At 41.3% G+C, this 19,154-nt stretch overlaps 1 protein-coding gene across 6 annotated transcripts in view; it reads right to left on the reverse strand.

Annotated features, from left to right (window-relative positions):
- Positions 1-19,154, reverse strand: part of PTPN14 (protein tyrosine phosphatase non-receptor type 14) — a 168,910-nt gene that overhangs the window by 75,863 nt on the left and 73,893 nt on the right. For 5 of the 6 annotated variants that reach the window (XM_082471428.1, XM_082471427.1, XM_082471429.1 and 2 more), the window contains one exon: positions 12,999-13,168. In XM_082471428.1, the coding sequence (XP_082327554.1) occupies positions 12,999-13,168 (170 nt within the window). Of the gene's footprint in view, positions 1-9,256; positions 9,352-12,998; positions 13,169-19,154 lie in introns of those variants that run through there. The other variant, XM_082471432.1, reaches the window with a different exon arrangement.

Here is a 19,154-nt window from a genome sequence, read left to right on the forward strand (position 1 = left end):
AGATGCCCACAGTTATTCTACAAGTAAGACCACACCATTTGTCGTCCAAGTTCCTCAGCCTAAAACAAACACTGAGACTCTTTAATTCCTTCCCAATTCCTCCAATCCATCCTGAGAGTCTCTAACATCTATTTACTAACATAAAACACCAGCTACAGCAGAAAGAACATCAGGATAGAGTTTCCTTCCATTTAACCGAAAAAAGTGTAAGACTCACCTGTGGCACTAATTAAAAGATTTTGATTCAGGCAGTCAGGAGTGGGGTTCAAGAATATGCATTTTTTAAAGGTACTGATTTTTTTTTAATTTTTTTGAAGTATAGTTGATGTACAATGTTGTGTCAATTTCTCCTGTACAGCAAAGTGACTCAGTTATATATATATGAATATGCATTTTTAAAGAATGCCACAGGTGATTGTGAGCCATGCAGGCTAAGGACCACACTTAAAGATTCAACCAGCCCAATTTCTTACTTTTGTTTTGTTTTTTTTTTTTAAATAATAATCACTTACCAAGAGTCTATCATCCCCTTAAATAATCTTTATTTGGAATCTGTTTATCTTCTTCAAACTACACCCTCTTCAAGTTACAAGTACTGCAAGATTAGCATCAGGTCATCCTGGCCCGTCCTGCTGTAGCCAACCTGGCTTCATGACCCTGAACAGCTGCTCTGACCATCTGTGAAGCTGCAGGCCAGGCCTGCCTTATCCTGTTTCCTCACACTCGCCTGTAACCTCAGCCCAGAAAGCGGGACCAGCCTGGGCCCTCTGGGCAAGATCTGCTCCCTTGTATGGGACTGGGGCAAGGGTGGAGAATCTACTTAGGATGATAACAATACAGTTTTTGCTTAAATTAGTTTTTGCAACTCTAACTTTAGGAAGTGCCACAGGAAATAAGGGACAAATTTGAACTTAACTTCAATGACATCAAATCCTTTGTCTTTGGAGGGTAATTCTGATTTCTAGCACTCATGTGTCAGTACCAAATTTGTACTCAATAAGAGTTTCTACTAAAGCAGGGTTTATAGCGATTTGGGCTCTGCTAATCATCAGTTAGATACCTAGCCCCTTGGTAGCACTGTAATGTCACAACTTGGCTGGGCTGAACTACATTTCCCAGAATGCTCTTCCCTGTATGTTTCCTGTTACCATGGGCCCGGATTGATTCTTCTACCAGGTGATTGACAACTATCCGCACAGCAATTTCTCCTTACCTTACACTATATCTTTGTTATTTAAAAAACAAACATTATTTGAATACCCACTATGTGCTGAAACCCACTATGTGCTTTCTGAATTAATCGTCACAGTAACTATGCTGGTATCATCACTGACTGACAATAAACACAAAGGCTGAATTTGGGGAGGTTTACAGAGCCTGACCAAGAAACAAATACCTGCAAACTAGGTCTTCTGACTACAAATCTGTGCTCCTACTACAGCAGTTTTGTTTTTGAACTGTATTTTATTCCCAGCTATTATTTTCCTTGAAGATTCAACCGAATATGAGTTCTTTGCTGATCCCATCAATCATTCAAAATATACACACAATGCAGTCTGGCAGATACATAACTTGCATTCATATTTTGCCACCAGTATCCATCTTTTCACAATTGGTCATTTATTTCAAGGATCCAAATTACTGACCTTTTCGAGTTTTCCTTCGATCTATGGGTTTCTCTCTTTAGTAATCACAGTTCAGGTCTTCTGAAGACCTTCTTCAAAACATTTGTTGTCCTGGTCAAAAACATTTGTTTCTAACATTGCTTCATCTCTCTGATTGTCCGTTAAAGTATCATGCGTCTGGCTTGCATTTCAGTGAAACTTACGTAAAATTTGCTGGGCTTTGCCCTGAATAACGGTAACACCTTTTTATGCTGGCAGGAAACATTTTTACGCTGGCGACACATCTACTCACTCTGGCCAGCTGCAGCACAAGATTGACGGGCTAACCTTGAGAGCTGGGCTGCTGTAAACTGAAGCACGTTGCAGCGTGCCCCTGCTATGACGACTCCTCCCCTCCTCTCACAAATTACACCAGAAAGAATAGTATCATCCTTTCACAGTCACACCTGGGAACTTGACACCAGCTGACACCTTTCTACTGTTTATTTCCAATGTCTCAATTTTCCACTCTTCTAAAGGGCTTAGTGTCATCTGAAAGCTTGGCACTTTCACTCTGTGCCCAGGGCAGCAGATCACTGATAAAAATGTGAAATAAATGTCAGACAGAGAAAGACAAATACTGTATGATGTCACTTATATGTGGAATCTAAAATCTACAACAAACTAGTGAATATAACAAAAAAGAAGCAGACTCACAGATATAGAGAACAAACTAGTAGTTACCAGTGGCGGGGAGGAGGGGCAACATAGGGATGGGGGGGTGGGATGCACAAACTATTGGGTATAAGATAGGCTCAAGGATGTACTGTACAACACAGGGAATATAGTCAATATTTTGTAATAACTGTAAATCTAAAGTAACCTTTTAAAATTGTATTAATTCACTTTGCTGTACAGTATAAACTAACACAATATTGTAAAGCAACTATACTCCAATAAAAAATTAATTAATTAAATTGTATGAAAATTTTATAATAAATAGAAATTCAAAAAAAAAAATGTTAAATAAAACCCATCTCAGTTCCAATCTCGACATAATGCTCACCCCATTCAAAGAAGTGCCTGTTTTCCCTTACCTTTTGTTTCTGCTGTCTAAACTACTTCCTTCCCTTGGACAAAACACATCTCTTCCAGTACCACAGGGTGTCTTAGCGATTGCAGGGCAAGGGAGGGGAGGACGGGCCAAGGCTTTTGGAAGTTTAAATAAATCCTCTCCCCGGGCTCTCCCATGTCTGCATTCTTGGTTCACCTAAAACCATTCCAGTATTGGCTGAAGAGCCCGATTTCTCTGTCTCTAAGCAGTGGTGTGACTATGGGCAAAGCCCCTTTACCTCTCTAGTTCTCACTTCTTTCACCTGTACAATAAAATAACTGGCCTCTAGAATCTGCGGCGTTTCACGTTTGGATGTAAAACTATGATTCTGGTAAATCTGTCTTGATAGATGGAAAACTACTTTCTCAAATAGGCTATGTTTGCTTAAGATTTGGGTGATTCTTTTTTGGCCTACAGGATATTTGGTACCTTTGTGACGGATGGAATCTTTTATGAGTAATGAGAGAGAAGGCAGATATTGAAACAATAATGGGGAAAAATCTGAAAGACTTAAGCCACATCTCCACTACATAAAGTACAGAACATGTCATCTAGTACCCTGGAGCGACCTGACATAGAAACAAACTTTTCAGACGAGGATGTAAGGAAAATGATACTCCCACATCCAGCTGGACCATCTTCAGTTTCTGGTAGGTGGCTAAAGTGTTACGACAGCTGGACTCTGAGTGGCATAGACCCAACTGGGCCAACGTGGAGGTATGGGCTGATCCCAGTACCGAGAAGCACTTCAAGTTATATAGAAAGCACAAGTATCAGCAGTCACAACCTAAATGCCTACAGGGCCAGCAGGTCACATGAAGGAGTCCATGTCGCTGACTGTAACACCACAGGGAGTCCGGGAACTGGGCAAACTAGACAGCCTATACCTATCTGTAAGGCATCCAAATTCAATTCTTAAAAAAATGGTCCAGGGATTCGCTGGTAGCGCAGTGGTTGAGAATCTGCCTGCCAATGCAGGGGACACGGGTTCGAGCCCTGGTCTGGGAAGATCCCACATGCCGCGGAGCAACTGGGCCCGTGAGCCACAACTACTGAGCCTGCGCATCTGGAGCCTGTGCTCCGCAACAAGAGAGGCCGTGATAGTGAGAGGCCCGTGCACCGCGATGAAGTGTGGCCCCCGCTTGCCACAACTGGAGAAAGCCCTCGCACAGAAACGAAGACCCAACAAAGCCAAAAATAAATAAATAAATAAATTAAAAAAAAAAAAAAAGGTCCAGGTAAAACAAAACCCACCAGTAGACCAGAATCAGCTCTTGTGCTGCCAAGAGTATGATCTCTGACTTTACGGGTACTTCAGCCCTCTGGATTTCTTTGCTGACACTTCAGTAGGAACTAATCGCCCCACCTCCCGTTTCTCTGGTAATGCTGGGGAGTAGAGGGACATGTGGACAAGAGTATTTCTCTGGCAAAGTAAAGTAAAAGATTCAACTACTTTGATGGACGAAATCTCCGCTTATTAGTAATAAAATTTCTATTAGGGAAAAAATCCCACAATCCTTTTTCAGAGAATAATAATAGAGTCCCCTTCATAGGGTTGTAGTGAGGACCGAAAAAGGCAATCACTTAAGATACTTAGTGCAGCACCTCGTACATAAATGCTAGCCACTCTCACGATTATTATTATTAAATTCTATCAGGTGATGGAATACAAACTACGTTCTTCCACGGAACCTCATAGAATTATCATATTCTCAGGCTGGATAGGTTTGGAAGTCTTGTACTGGGCCAGAAAACAGCTATACCATAAAGCACAAAAAAAGGATTCTGTGCTTGCTAGAGGCTGCTGCTGCTGACACTGTAGGCCTCTTTAACGTGGAAATACAGCACATCTGCCACTTCCCTCCTCCTTCCCCACCCACTCTGCCCCGACTTCAGGTCCCTGCACTGAGATCCCAGAAAAAGTAGAGCAAAGGATTCTAAAACATCTACTACTTCCTGTGCCTCTCCCCGCAAGTTTTTTTTAAAACTCCAGTATTGAAATTAACACACCATTCCCAATCCCACCCATTATAATGATACCCCTACAAATCCTAGGAATACTTTCTAAGGAAGTGGATGTCTTTTAAAAATCCATAGAACATAGCTGGCATGCTTTGACATGACAAAACACCTCTTCCCATCGCTTCTGTTTATTTTTCCCCTCTCTCCACCCCTCAGCTGAAGGTAAACACTGCTGTGTGGGATCATCATGTTCTACTAGCTTTTGAAAAAAAAAAAGAATATTCTAAAATTTTAAACCCTGCTCTCTTATAAATCTTTATTGTTTCATGAGTCAAATGTTGGATCTTTGTCAGTCTTCTGAAATGTAACTCTGATAAAGAACTATTTGAAATCAATGAATGAGTGAGTAAACAAACGAATAAATGTACCTTTGAAAATCAAGGAATACACAAAGAACAAAAGTATTACCCTTGCTTAAGATATCAAGTTATTTTCCAAACAGCTCAAGAGAAGCACATGATTTTTGTTTGCTTTTGAGAATTTCAGAATAGATCATCAAATACTAGTAAATACACATTAACCGTACGATTGAAAATGAGAATCTTAACACTTTAAAAGCAAAGGGTTTTTTTTTTTTTTTTTGAGGTATACTATTGATACTTCACCTATTTGGCGGAAACTTTGCTTTACTAATGGTTAAAGCATAGAGAAGCATATCTTGCCTTATAAAGGGTGAAAATCAAATGTCAGATGCATTAAAGAAACCTAACATTACACGAAGGCTCCTTTTGAAATACGAATGATGCCACGGACCTATTTCCATTTGAAATTCCGATTTTTCCATTTATTATAGAACACCTACAGTAAATAATAATAATGTCAAGTGATATTATTAAAGAATACTGATTTATTTTACCATTTGTTTTCTCTCCCCTAAAGGGAAAGAATATCAAAGAAACACCCAGATTGTGTTTAAGAGTTAACTTCATTTTATTTGTGTATACCTCATTGTTCTACGGGCAGTGTGTTGCCTAAATAGCTATCTCCCTACATATTCTTGCAAACTAGATCCTTTTCCCGTGAGGGGAAAGAGAAGGATAAAAAGTAATTCCATGCATTTGGAAGACTTGGTATGATGAGGCAGGCACTAAGGTGTGCTTTTGATTTAATTAAGAAAAGTATAAACTTTGTGGAGTCATCTTCTTCACAGCAAAACATGAGGAAATCCTAGTTGAGGACTGAGATAAGCTAACTGATCAGCTTCCCTAAAGGAAACTCCACTGATTTTACAACAGTTCCCCAAACTCTGCAGGTTTTTCCGGTAAGTCAAGTCCAGGAGCAGAAATGGTTACCAGGACCTCAATTTTATTTTCATATTTGCAAAGATAATGAAAATTTTATTTGTGTTCCCCCGTGGGGTTTTTTTTGTTTGTTTTTTTACCTTTTCTCTTTGACCACACCCATAACAGAAGACTCAGATCTACCCAGAGCTAAGAGCAAGTCACAAGGCAACAATAAAACAAGCAGAGATGAATGAACAGGGATGGAGGTAGGAGGCTGTCCTGGGCAGGACTTGCTACAAAATCTGCAGAGTCTAGTGAAAAAGGAAAATGCAGCATTCATTATTCAAAAATTATTAAGAATTTCAGGGACTTCCCTGGTGGTCCAGTGGTTAAGACTCCGTGCTTCCACTGCAGGGGGCATGGGTTCGATCTCTGGTCGGGGAACTAAGATACCGCGTGCCCCGAGGCACGGCCAAAAAAAAAAATTATTAAGAATTTCAGAAGAACAACACCAGTGCACTAAGCCAAGTGCAGGGCTTTTCTGAGGGTGGGGCTCCGTGCAAGGAACTGCACAGGTCACAGGTCCATGAAGCTGGTCCTGGTCCTGGAAGACACTTACCAGGCTCCCTGGGTAAGCTTTACAAACAAACTCCAATCTCCAATAAGTCAAATATGTGGAGATGAAATAAAAGCTGCTTGGAGATACAGTTGAGATCTGTTCATTTTGTACTCCCACTGACTAGCAAAGTGTCTAACACGGAACAGGTACTTAAAATAAAGGTTGAAATGAAAAATAATGCAAACGGCAACTAACATTTTCATCAACTCATCTCCTTTGGGAAAGCAATTCTCGCCTTCAAGATTGCTCTGCTTGTTGCAGACAGCCATTTCCTCTCTCATCTCATCATACATGACATTAGCCACACAGAATGATGTTTGAGATTAAATCCCAGTATAAACAGCATCTTAAAATATCTAAAATATCTGGCAGAAACAACTCCGTTCTCAATCATCAACAGAGAGAGAACAAGTTCTCATTCACTCGCTGGAGCTGGCCAGGAGGAGGATTTGCCATTCTCAGCAAATTATATTATCCACAGGGAATTCATGCTGAATTTTAAGTCTGATTTGAAGAGAGTCCCTATTTCCCAGCCCACGGGTAAACTTTAAATAGCCATTAAAATGACATTTCAAAATAATAAAAGAATTCACAGAACCGGAGGAACAAAATACATGGTGTTGTAAAAGGAAATGGAAACGTTACCATAATTAGAGCTTTTAAAAGAGACAATTTAAACACTGGTTGAACACTGACTTGTTTACAATAGCACTCAAGGCAGATGGCAAGAGACTAAAAGGGAAACCATAGGTATTTACTAGAAAGGTAAGGTGAAGAAAGCTTTTGTAAGGTCATTGGAACCACTTCTTGAAACCTAGTTTAAAAAAAAAAAAAAAAAAAAAACCACCAGTTTGACCTTTATGGGGATGTAAGGCTTCACCTAATCTGGCTTTGCCATCAATATAATATGCCAGAGGCCCAAACTATGTAATTGGAAGAAAAGGGGGGTTACCACTGCCCCCCCGCACCATAGTCTAACAATGTAATAACGTAACTCTCTTGTCACTCACCGTCACAACAAAAATGCACTCACCCTCTTTATGGTACCTAAACAGTGCAGCTTTCAATGTGGGCATTTATTTGCAGTTAGTGGAATGACACGTTGTCCAGTAAGTTATTCCCAGACAGGAGCTACATTTAACATTGTAGAATGCCCCCTAGAAGCCCATACAGAGATTAAGTATTTTTCAAAATCCTTCTGGAAATAACTGCTAGGCAGTTTTACCGAGCAGACTAGAATATAGACTCATAGTCTAGTACTTTAGAGAAGTTGAGACGTGTAAGGAGAACGGTGATCCCAAGAGTAGAGTGACCCACAGAGGCTGAGAAGTGCAGAAAACACAGAGGCAGCACCCACTAGATGGAGGGAGCTTGGAACAGGTCCCACAGACCTGAAGTTTCCACCAGAATGCCACAATGTGTCAAGACTGTCCCTGGCCGGTAGAGCAACTGTGCTGGCCACAGCAGTGGTTCCACTATTTTCCAAATACTGCTTTGCATCAAAACGATGCTTACCTCTAGGAAGGCGGACGGCCACACCTCAACAGCAGGCTACAAATGTGTTCTGGAAAAGTAGGAAAGGTTATCTGCCCTCATTAGGACAATTAGAAGCCCCTTAGCACTATGCAAACAGACCATTCAACAGGGATAATGCAAAGACAAACATGTTCTGATAACAGAAAAATGTCCCAGAATTGAAAATTTTAGAAACCATGTACGCACTCAGCAACTTCAACCTTGAAGCCAATTCACTCTTCAAAAATTACTTTTTCTCTTCAAAGTGTTCTCTTTAGTGTTGAAAAAAACTAAAGAGGGACTTCCTCACTGGAGGAAGACTTGGAAAAACCCCAGACCTAAACGAAAAGCAGTGATCTTGGCCAACAGCTTTCTGGTTTCCCCTGGCTATTATTAAGGTTCCTTCTGTTTGACTAAGAATTTCTCCACCTCTCACAAACCATCTTTTTTCTTTCTGTGTCCAGAAAAAAATCTGAAAACCATGTGTTTATAATGAGCCTGTTGCTATGCACATCGTTAAAACACATTACAAAAATCTTTCCTTTGAGTCAGGAGGAGGACAGCATGGGGGAAGATGAACTCCTAGCCAGAGTCCCTTTGCTGAGCAGACAAGCTGGTGAAAAGGGAGATGAGAGACAAAGCAAAATGGAAAAAAATATGGTGGTCCCATCCCTTGAGTCGTTTTAACCAAAGGAGGAAAACTAACATTTTTAAAGCCCCAAGGTAATGCATCTTACAGTTTGGAACAGGGCTAACAAACTCTCTTCCTAATCTCTTTAATTCCTATGGTTTCATGACTCATCCTCATCTGTCTATCAGTGTGTCCTTTTCACCAGCTTTTTCACACTTCTGTAAGACTATCAGGAGTTTTGTTTTGGTTTTTTTCCCCTTTTATGTGTACTTCTGTGTGTATTCTCCTTTTGATATCTTTGGTCTTCTATTCAGTTACCACCTAAACGTAGGTCCTGAACTGTCCATGTCGTCCCCTACTCCCCATAGTATCTTGGCCTTTTTCCCTCACTTACGAAGAGACTTGTTCTGCAAAAGTCATATCCTGGAAACGAGATGAGACAAAGCATATCAAAATTAATGTCAAGAAACAAAGATTCTCGATTTTCTAACTTAAAAAACCTGGACTTGATAATCTTAAGTCAATCACCTTCTTAAACAGTTTGCAATCAACATCCTTCTCCAATTTTTGTTGTATTTTTCCAAATACTGTATTAACCTGCAAGTTTTCAAGGGTAGGACTGTCTGAAGATGAGTAATGAAATATACATCTTTTAAATATATCTTTCTTTCACCCCGTGTGTCTGTATATGGGTTCACACACACGCACGCACACACGCGTGCGTGCACACGCACACACACACAGAGTATTAATTCCAAGCTCTTTGTCCTTAATCAGAAAAGAAATGGCTGGTCCCGACTAATGCTATAGAACCTGTTTTACTCTCAAATAGAAGTATCCAAACCATTGCAAACATGTGTTGGGTGAAAACAAGTGTGGTTGGCTCCAGACAAAGGCTTATTTTTTAAGCACAGATGGTTGAATGGTTGCCTCCTCCAAAGGGTTGCCCACAATGAAAGACAGATTTCTATTTCTAATCTAGGCAAACATCTTACTCAGCGGGGCATCACAAAGACTAACTGTTCTGTGTCAGATGCTGCGGATCCCAGGTGCTCTCAGAGAAGCCAAAGCCCACCTCCACCTTGAGATGCCTGGTAACTCAGGTAACAGGGGCTGACTGGGGAGTGAGCCACTAACCAGCTCCTCATGAATGCTGCTGGGGCCTTCCGTCAAACATTCCTCTGGAATCCCGCACCCACCACTGCTTCTCCTTGGCTGCTCTGCCTGGAGGACAGTTTCAATATTCAGTTGAGACCCCAGATGCTTCTAAAACCTCCCAGGAGGGCTCAGATTCCCAAGGGCTCCTAATGGCTACTGGTAGCACTCTTCACCTTGAATTCAGCTCTTCTATTCCTCTCTAATACCAAACCCAGAAATCTTGAGCACTTAAAACTGTTATTCTGTTCACACCAGTCTCCTTTACCCTCTAGTCTATATGCCTAAAACCCAGGTAAGTCTCAGGGAGTCACACCTGGGTCATTGTTGGTGTCCCTCAACCTTCCCAAGTATACGTATTCCTTTTTTCTTTCTTTTTCTTCCTGGCCACGCCGCGTGGCTTATAGAATTTTAGTTCCCCAACCAGGGATTGAACCCGGGTCCCCCGCAGTGAGAGGGCTGAGTCCCAACCCCTGGACCACCAGGGAATCTCCTCCTTTTTTCTTTTCGTTCTCCCTCTATCAATGTTCCTTTCTTTCTTTACAACACTTTTCTCTATTATTTCTCCACCTCCCTTGCTCTGACCACCCCCCCCCCCCCCCCCCCCCCGGCACATTCCAGTTTTAGGGCCCCTTGGGACAACAAAAATTCCTGCAATGCTGGGCGGGGGAGGGGGAGGACCAAAAAAAACTCCTCATGCAAACCGGCTCCTAATTTTAAACATCCTTTCCCATAAAGAGAAGGTTATACCTGAAAGCTACATAGGTTAGTTCCAATGTTTAAAGTCTAAAAAACATCCTTCAAAGTTTTGAATTATTTTCTGTTAGTTTTTCTGATCAAACAACAGTAACAGAGTTTGCTTCAAAATCCTGTGTTGAAAAACACTTCTTTCCTTCCTTATCAAACTTCTTAAATGAACCAACCTAACTGAGCAAAAAGAAATTCAAAAGTTCCTACTCTATACCTCAGTTTTTGAGATTTAAACACTCTTTGTTTCAGCTTATAAATGCAAATATTGACAATCAAATAATGCAGCATTAAGTTTACTTATCTGGAAAATCTAAAACTGTCAAGAGCTTTAGAGGTTAACTAACTTATTGATTCCCAAGTCTGAATGAACATCAGAACTACCTGAGGAATATTGTTTATTTTAAACAACACATCCTCATGAACCCCAGTCTGAGACATCCCAGTTCAGACTTCTGGTGCAGCCCTAGAATCCATATTTATAATAAATGCTTCGGGTAATTATGATCTAGCAGGCCCTGGTCTGTTTGAGAACCACTGATGATTCCAACATTCTTCCCAATATGGCAGTCTCCTCTACAAGACACTACATGGGCTATCCACTCTGTGCTACAGCATTTTCAGAGACTGGGGATCTTGCCCTTTCATAAGTCTGCTTACTCCACTTTTACATGGCTTTATTATTAGAAACTCTGTTCTTATGTCGAGCCAGATAACCAAAGTCTTTCAACTCCTTGAACTTCATTATTACTGGCCCTAATTTTGTGCTCTGGAGCTGACACAGAATTCCCTCGCATGAGAGTCCAAAGGCAGCTACTGTACCCTTGCAAGTCTTCATTTTTCTAAGCTTAAACAATCTTTTTTTCTTTAACTTCATAAAGCACAATTTCTGAGTCCCTCACCATTTCAACTGCTCTTCCTAAACAGACCTTACAGAATAAATCTGTCTAGAGGAACACCACTTCATTTTCTTTTTCTTATGGGCTGTACTTTTCCCAATATGCATTAATTTATAGTCCGTGTTTCATCCTTGGCACTCATTCTCTTGCATTTAATGGTCCAAGAGCCATGAATCAGCAAGTATTTATTATTACCCTAATGCTGTGTTCCTAACACTGTGTAAAGTACTCAAGGATTCAAAAGCTGGAGGAAATCATCTTGCTTTGATTTGACTTGAGGAGATTTGAGGAGATAATTTCTTGGACAGAAAGGACTTAAATAAATGAAATCACTTGAAAACAGTGCATGATGGTACACAGTCAAGTGCTTCAAATGAATGACACCTGAAAGACTGACATAGGTTTCCTGGGTCAGACTGTCGGCTCTCTCATGGCCTGTGTTTATAGAAATACCACCTATTTAACAATGATTTGGGTTAAAAAAAGAAGAAGATGGACACTATCGCCTTAAAATGTAAATAAAAATTTCAACTGCATCCTTATTTCAGAAATTTAAAATCTAAGAAATGACACACGCAATAATCAAGTAGAATACTGTTCCTTCTACTTGGCATGCCACTGGCATTGCTTCCCAAGCACTCTGAATGCCATGATCCAAGTAAAAGGCTTAAAGTAGAGGGTTTATGCGATTCCCTTCATTACCGGAAATAACAGAATGATAAGGAGACACCCCCACTACCTGCATATTTTAACAAACACCAACAAAAACGCACTTGTTTCATTCACAGAATCGCAGACTATCAGAACGTCTGGGACTCATTCAAATCCCTCACTTTGCAGATGAGGGGAAAATATCACTTCAAAGATGGCACGTGGTTTCTCTCCCAGGTAAAGCGGCCAATGAGCAGGAGGGCGGGGCTAATCCCCAGATCGCTCTGCTGTTGGCTTCCTGCCTCCCCGCATTCAACCTACGAAACCAAAACCCTTACCCTCTCAGCGCTTTCCTCAACTCTACTCCCATCTTCAGTTACCTTCTCAATCTTCAAATCCAGAGTCTGATGATGCATTTTGTTTGGGGACATTTTGAGGGAAGGAGTGGACCAAACGGTTTTAGGTGGTTGATTTTTTATGAAATCCTAGCATACTGATTTTACCCACAGTCTATGCTGCTAGACACAAAATTCTACCTGCTTCAGGATCACTGCTACCTCACTAGCAGTATAGGGAACCGCTGGGGTTAGCTACATGGATTCAAACAAAAATTCTAAAGCTGCAAAGCAACTGGTAAACAATTCCCAACTACGCCACCCTCTTCCCCACCGCACACACACACACACATACACACAGACACACAGACACACACACACACACACACACACACCCCTAAATCAACCAGCTCATCTACTTCATCTGAAGCCTCACAGTTAATCCACATCCTATATGGAATGCGGAGGAAAAAATGTACCTACCTTGTGGCCTCTTGCTGAAGCCACGACACATTTGGCACATAAAACATGACTCCAAAGAAAAGCAGAGGCTCGTTAGCAAATTTGTCCAGATGTTTCTTCAGAGGTTTCTCCAGCTCCACCCATCGTGCTTGCTGGCTCTTGCTGAGAAACCAAAGGCCAAAGTAGTGCGTCTAGATAAAAGGATAAAACAGCATCAGTTCACGCTTACAAGCGGCATCCTGAGACCACACAGGAAATAAGACTCCAACACCTTACCTCCCCTTTGGTGCCTCAGCCCGTACACAAGGATTCAGCTTTTACTTTTGAACTTTGGGACACATGAAAAGAATTCACAGGTACCCAGCACTGTAATCTACCCTGAGTCTCCAGATGCAGTATTCCTACCCATTGCTGCTGTTTGTACATGTGGGTACTGATGCACCTATGCTAGGTAAGCGGGGGTGATGCAGAGTGGGGACAGTGGGGCCTTATTCTAGGATCTCAAGGCTGACTTCCCTGTGCTAGTGAAGCACCGGAGCAGAGGCAAACACAGCTCTCTCACCTGCTACAAAGTAACTTACTGTTCAACTGCAAAGATGAAACCTTCTGCCAACTTTAAGCTTCAGCAGTGTAGATATTTTCATACAGTACCGGATTGGAACAGAAAATTGATTCACTGTTTAAGCTTTAATGGAGTACTTTTAAAAAAACATCGGCCTCGACTACTTCATTATACATGAACTGCAGCAAATCTCTCCCCCGCATTAAGCAGGGAGAGAGGAAGGAGCCCCTCTTCACAGCTGCCACAGGAGCCCCTGGTGCCTGTCCTTGGCAGATGATGGGGGGATTTGAGAGATGAGAGTGAGATTTTCACCCTTAGACTTGAAGCCTCAGCCAGGTTAGTTTTGAACAACGTGCTAAATGATTAAAACAGGTACTTTTATGCATCCAATCCTGTCTTTACATTAATTCATGCTAGGATTTCAGGATTAGCACAACAGTCGCTAAGAAATAGATCACTGCTTTTGAAGCATTCTTTTATATTTCAATTATAGCCTAGAATGGTTTACAGCACACCTGGAAAGCTGCCTTCAAAGGAATGATTTCATTACAATGTTTAATTTCCAAAGGCATTTTTGTGCCGACCTTCCCACCCCAGCTGGCTGCCACCTCAACAATACTATAGGTCAATCCCCATCACCACGCCACCAAAATCTGTAATCAAGTTTTGACTCTGACTTTACCAGAAAACCAGACACATCCTTCCCTACATAAAGCTGCAGATCCAAAATACTCTAAAGGATATTTTTAAACGGGTGTACTTTCAGATGGGACCATTTCCTCCATGATTTTCCAAAGGGCAAGTCCCTACCAGAAATCTATGCATTTCCTGAGCAACAAAATGCCAATGAACAGAGCCGAGGTTATATTTCTATCAACTTAGACCAACTTGCTTGAGTGAATTCTGACCCTCGTGTTCATTTCCCAGCTCCAGTGAGCCCATTAGTTGTTCCAATGGGACTGATGACGGAGAGGAAATGAAATGTGGCTGAACAGAAAGAAAATAGGCTTTGAAGTCAGTTCATCTCCAAGCTTTTACACTCTCTGTCTTGATAACTTTATACAAGTGATGGAGCCTCCGAGGGTCTCAGAGCTTTCTCATCTGTAAAATGGGGATGGTGATTACAACCGTCACCCACAGGCTGTTAGGGGTGTAAATGAGACAATGCCTGTCCACGTGCACGTGGCCCACATTAAGTAACTACTTCATAAATGGTGACTTCTTTTGCTGCTACTATTATCACCATGATCATCATACTCGGTAAGTGAAAGCAGACAAGCCTCAAGAATCTTTGTCATCAATGCTATTGGCATCTCTATCAAGCACAGAATCAGAAAACAGAAGTTAAAAGACGCAGACGTAGAGAATGGACTTGAGGACACGGGGAGGGGGAAAGGTAAGCTGGGATGAAGTGAGAGAGTGGCATGGACATATATACACTACCAAATGTAAAATAGATAGCTAGTGGGAAGCAGCCGCATAGCACAGGGAGATCAGCTCGGTGCTTTGTGACAACCTAGAGGGGTGGGATAATGAGGGTGGGAGGGAGACGCAGAGGGAGGAGATATGGGGATATATGTATACATATAGCTGATTCACTTTGTTATACAGCAGAAACTAACAATACACTGTAAAGCAATTATACTCCAATAAAGATGTTAAAAAAAGAAAACATAAGTTATCTAAAAATAAAGGAGAAAAAGCAAGCAAAAGCAGAAGCTGGAAGGCCTATAAATGACATAAAAATCTAAAAGGTATAAGAAAAAAAAAATCACAAAGCAGTGCCTCCCCGAAGATTTTCTTTAGAGTCTCATTATAGGTGTTTATGGGACACAGGAACATCACTCTGATGCTTTCCTAGGAGATCTATCATGTGGGCTTAGGCTACCCTTAAAATGAGGCAATCTGGGTACTTAATAAACCGTCTGAAAAGGGTCCAAGGCAGTTCTGCATTATACCGAATTCCTTCATGGAGCACAGCACCGTATGAGGATATTCCACCATATTGTGGATGGCTAGGAGTGAGTTTGCATATGATAAATGAGGTAATATATGTAAACAGTGACAGGCTATGTGATAATCATTTTAGTTGAAAAAGAGCCCTTTTATAAGCATAGGTGGAGAAAGGGAGGGCAAACTTTGCAATTGCTTAACAAGCCAACCATGACTTATTATCTTTCACTAAAAGGAGTCTTCACATTTGGAGGTATGATTTTATGGTCCATACTTCATTCAAATTGTAACATTCACTAAAATTAGTAACATTCAAACTATAAAGGGTTCACAATAACTGCATAGACATTCTACAATTGATTTTGAAAAAAAAAAAAAAAAGATTTAACTTTTACTTCTCCTATGCTTTGGAGGCCCATATTTTAAATTTCCTTTTCTCATTCCCACTCAATCATTAAACCAGACCTGATCTCCCCACTTCAAAAAAAAAAAAAAAAAAGGGACTTCCCTCGTGGTGCAGTGGTTAAGAATCCGCCTGCCAATGCAGGGGACACATGTTTGAGCCCTGGTCCGGGAAGATCCCACGTGCCACGGAGCAACTAAGCCTGTGCACCACAACTACTGAGCCTGTGCTCTAGAGCCCGCGAGCCACAGCTACTGAACCTGCATGCCACAACTACTGAGCCTGTGTGCCACAACTACTGAAGCCCGCACGCCTAGAGCCCGTGCTCCACAACAAGAGAAGCCACCGCAATGAGACACCCACGCACCGCAGTGAAGAGTAGCCCCCGCTCCCCGCAACTAGAGAAAGCCCGCTCACAGCAACGAAGACCTAACGCAGACAAAAATAAGTTAATTAAAAAAAAAAAAACCCACCCTGAGAAAGAATATTCCATGGAGTTCACATACACATACATGCGTGCACAAAGATACATTCATGCACACGTGCACACACAGAAAAGGAAGATGATGAGGTACAAAAGAAATCATTGTATGGTAATAGTCTTGAGCCATAATTAACAGTACAGAATTCCAAATAACAAGGTAAACCACTTCCAATGCCAAAACCTAATCCATGGCGTAAGATATTTTTGTTGCTGCAATACAGTCTTTTCCAGAGGACACAGGGTATTTCTGGGTGACTCACCATGCATTTATCCAATGAAACAATTATTTAACTATTCAAGGAATGGGGTTCCAATGCAGAGGCAGGTAATCTGGAGGACACAGTTTCTACCTCCTATGGCCAGAACGACCTAGTTTTAGAAGCGCTGTATTGAGTTATTTAGGAGGAAGGAAAGTTCATTTATGAGATCCCCATCCGCACACTGTTTTGTGAAGCTCTGCCCCAAGTAACCTTCTCCATTCCCACCCCATCCCCCACCCCGTTCTTCCCCTAGCCACATCCCTGTTCTGGAGTATTTGATGGAGGAGAAAGACCCTGTCTCAAAGTTCTTACCCTGTTCTGTTCAAGTTCACAAGGCAACACATTTATTCAGCCATGTCTACACAATGCATCACAGGAAGTGGAATCAGAAGGTAACCACTCACTTAAACTAACATGTGCACCAATCAGCTTCCTGTGTATCAGCCAAGGGGCCGTTACTCCCATCAAGCCCAGCTGAGACCACACCGGGCCTGTTCATAAGCGACTTGCCAATTTCAACTCCAGCTGAATTCTGAAAGCTGAGCTTCACTGCTAAACACTGCCAGATGGTTGAAGGAAATGTGGTGGATTCCAAATAGAAACCACCTCCTCCATGACCAAAAGGATTCCACCGTATTGCCCAAGAAAATGACTGAGACACTTGTTTGGTTTATCTCCAAAGCACCAAACATAAGCCAGGTCCATCTAATCCTCAGGATACCTCTGTGTGAGCTCTAAATCCCATTTTATTTCTCTAGTTTTCTTTAGAAAACAGCTCTGGTGCCAGGAATTCTGCAATGAGTTCATTGCAATAAGAAAAAACAGGGCTTCCCTGGCGGTGCAGTGGTTAGGAATCTGCCTGCCAAGGCAGGGGACTCGGGTTCGAGCCCTGGTCCGGGAAGATCCCACATGCCGCAGAGCAACTAAGCCCGTGCGCCACAACTACTGAGCCTGCGCTCTAGAGCCCGCGAGCCACAGCTACTAAAAGCCCGCGTGCTTAGAGCCCGTGCTCCACAACAGGAGAAGCCACCTCTCACTGCAACCAGAGAAAGCCCGCGCACAGCAACAAAGACCCAACTCAGCCAAAAATAAATAAATAAATAAATTTACAAAAAAAAGAAAAGAAAAGACAGAAGAACCGGTTCCCAGGGAGAGGAACCACATCTCTGAATCAATTGCTAAAAATGCAAAAATGCATTACTAAAAAAATAATGTAAGAAGAGCCACATAAATTGTCATTTTCATATGAGTAGTTTCCTGGTTTATTTGGTTTGGAGTTTTGCATTTTAACAGGGGAGGATAAATGTATGTGAGCCCTCAAAAATAGGCTAGTTTCTTCAGTGGCAGATTGGCATGTGAATCCTTCAGTGTCATAATAAGAGCCCTCTTTCGGTATCATGAAAAGATTGTAGTAAATAAGGCCTTTAAAAACAGTTTGGGATGTTTTTGATTTATTTCTTCATTTATTTGTAAATATGGTGTTATCCCCCATGGTAGCTATTAATAGGGAAAGATTAATTTTTGAGGGTTTTGTTTTTCTAGTTTTATGACAATGGCATGGCTTTAATGCCAACTATTTATAAGGGTTACAGACACAGTCTTGGCAATTACTAGGGATTAAATCCACGATCTTATCTCAAGCATTTTGAAGAGTTAATCATCCAGAAGCAAAAGTTTAAAATACTTTCCATTAGGTTGTAATAGGGTCCCTGTATTAGCCAGTATATTTCAGTTGTAAATTAAGAAACAAAGAGGTTGAGACACCTCCACATAAAACATATAGAAATTACATACAAGCATTCAAACTTTCACTGAGGCATGGAAAATACTTCAAAAGATGACTAGACACAGATTCTGAAAACAGCACTTCACGCAATTACATTCCAAATGCTTTGGAAAATAAACCACCATACATCAGTTGGATAACTGCAAAAAAGGACTTGCGTGCAATCAACCTCTACTCTGGATAGTCTGGGATTTCTATAACTGGCACGTCTATAATTAACAACTGCACCATCTTCATTTTCCTAGTCAATCTTTTCATAAAAGTACAGGAAAAGAAACTGCAGAGTAACACAGACCCAAGAGGCAAATCTCATAGCCAAGAAAAATCAAGTCTTCTGAGGCTGCACGACTCACTCGGAATATACAAAAAGATGAAGACCAGGGGATTACTTCACCTACAATCGCTGTATCTAGAAAATAGACACTGGCACCAATTTACCTTACACAACTGACATTAAGCTAGTAAGATTTCACATCATAATCTTTACAAAGACAAAAAGCAATGCAAAATTCAGAAATTTCCCCAGCAGAGTACTCTTCAATCAGTTCTTAATCATAGTTGATTATTTTAGTCCTCTGCAAATACAAACATATATAGATATGCTTAAGCTGGCTATAAAATACAGCAAATTCCACTATTATCTGACAGGGCCAGGGAATGAGGTGTTCCAGTACTCCCATTATCACAGATAAATTTCCAATTCCCAAAAGATTAACATAAAATCAAGCC

This window comes from Balaenoptera physalus (genome assembly GCF_965194825.1).
Source record: "Balaenoptera physalus genome assembly, chromosome: 1".
NCBI classification, from domain to species: Eukaryota; Metazoa; Chordata; class Mammalia; order Artiodactyla; family Balaenopteridae; genus Balaenoptera; species Balaenoptera physalus.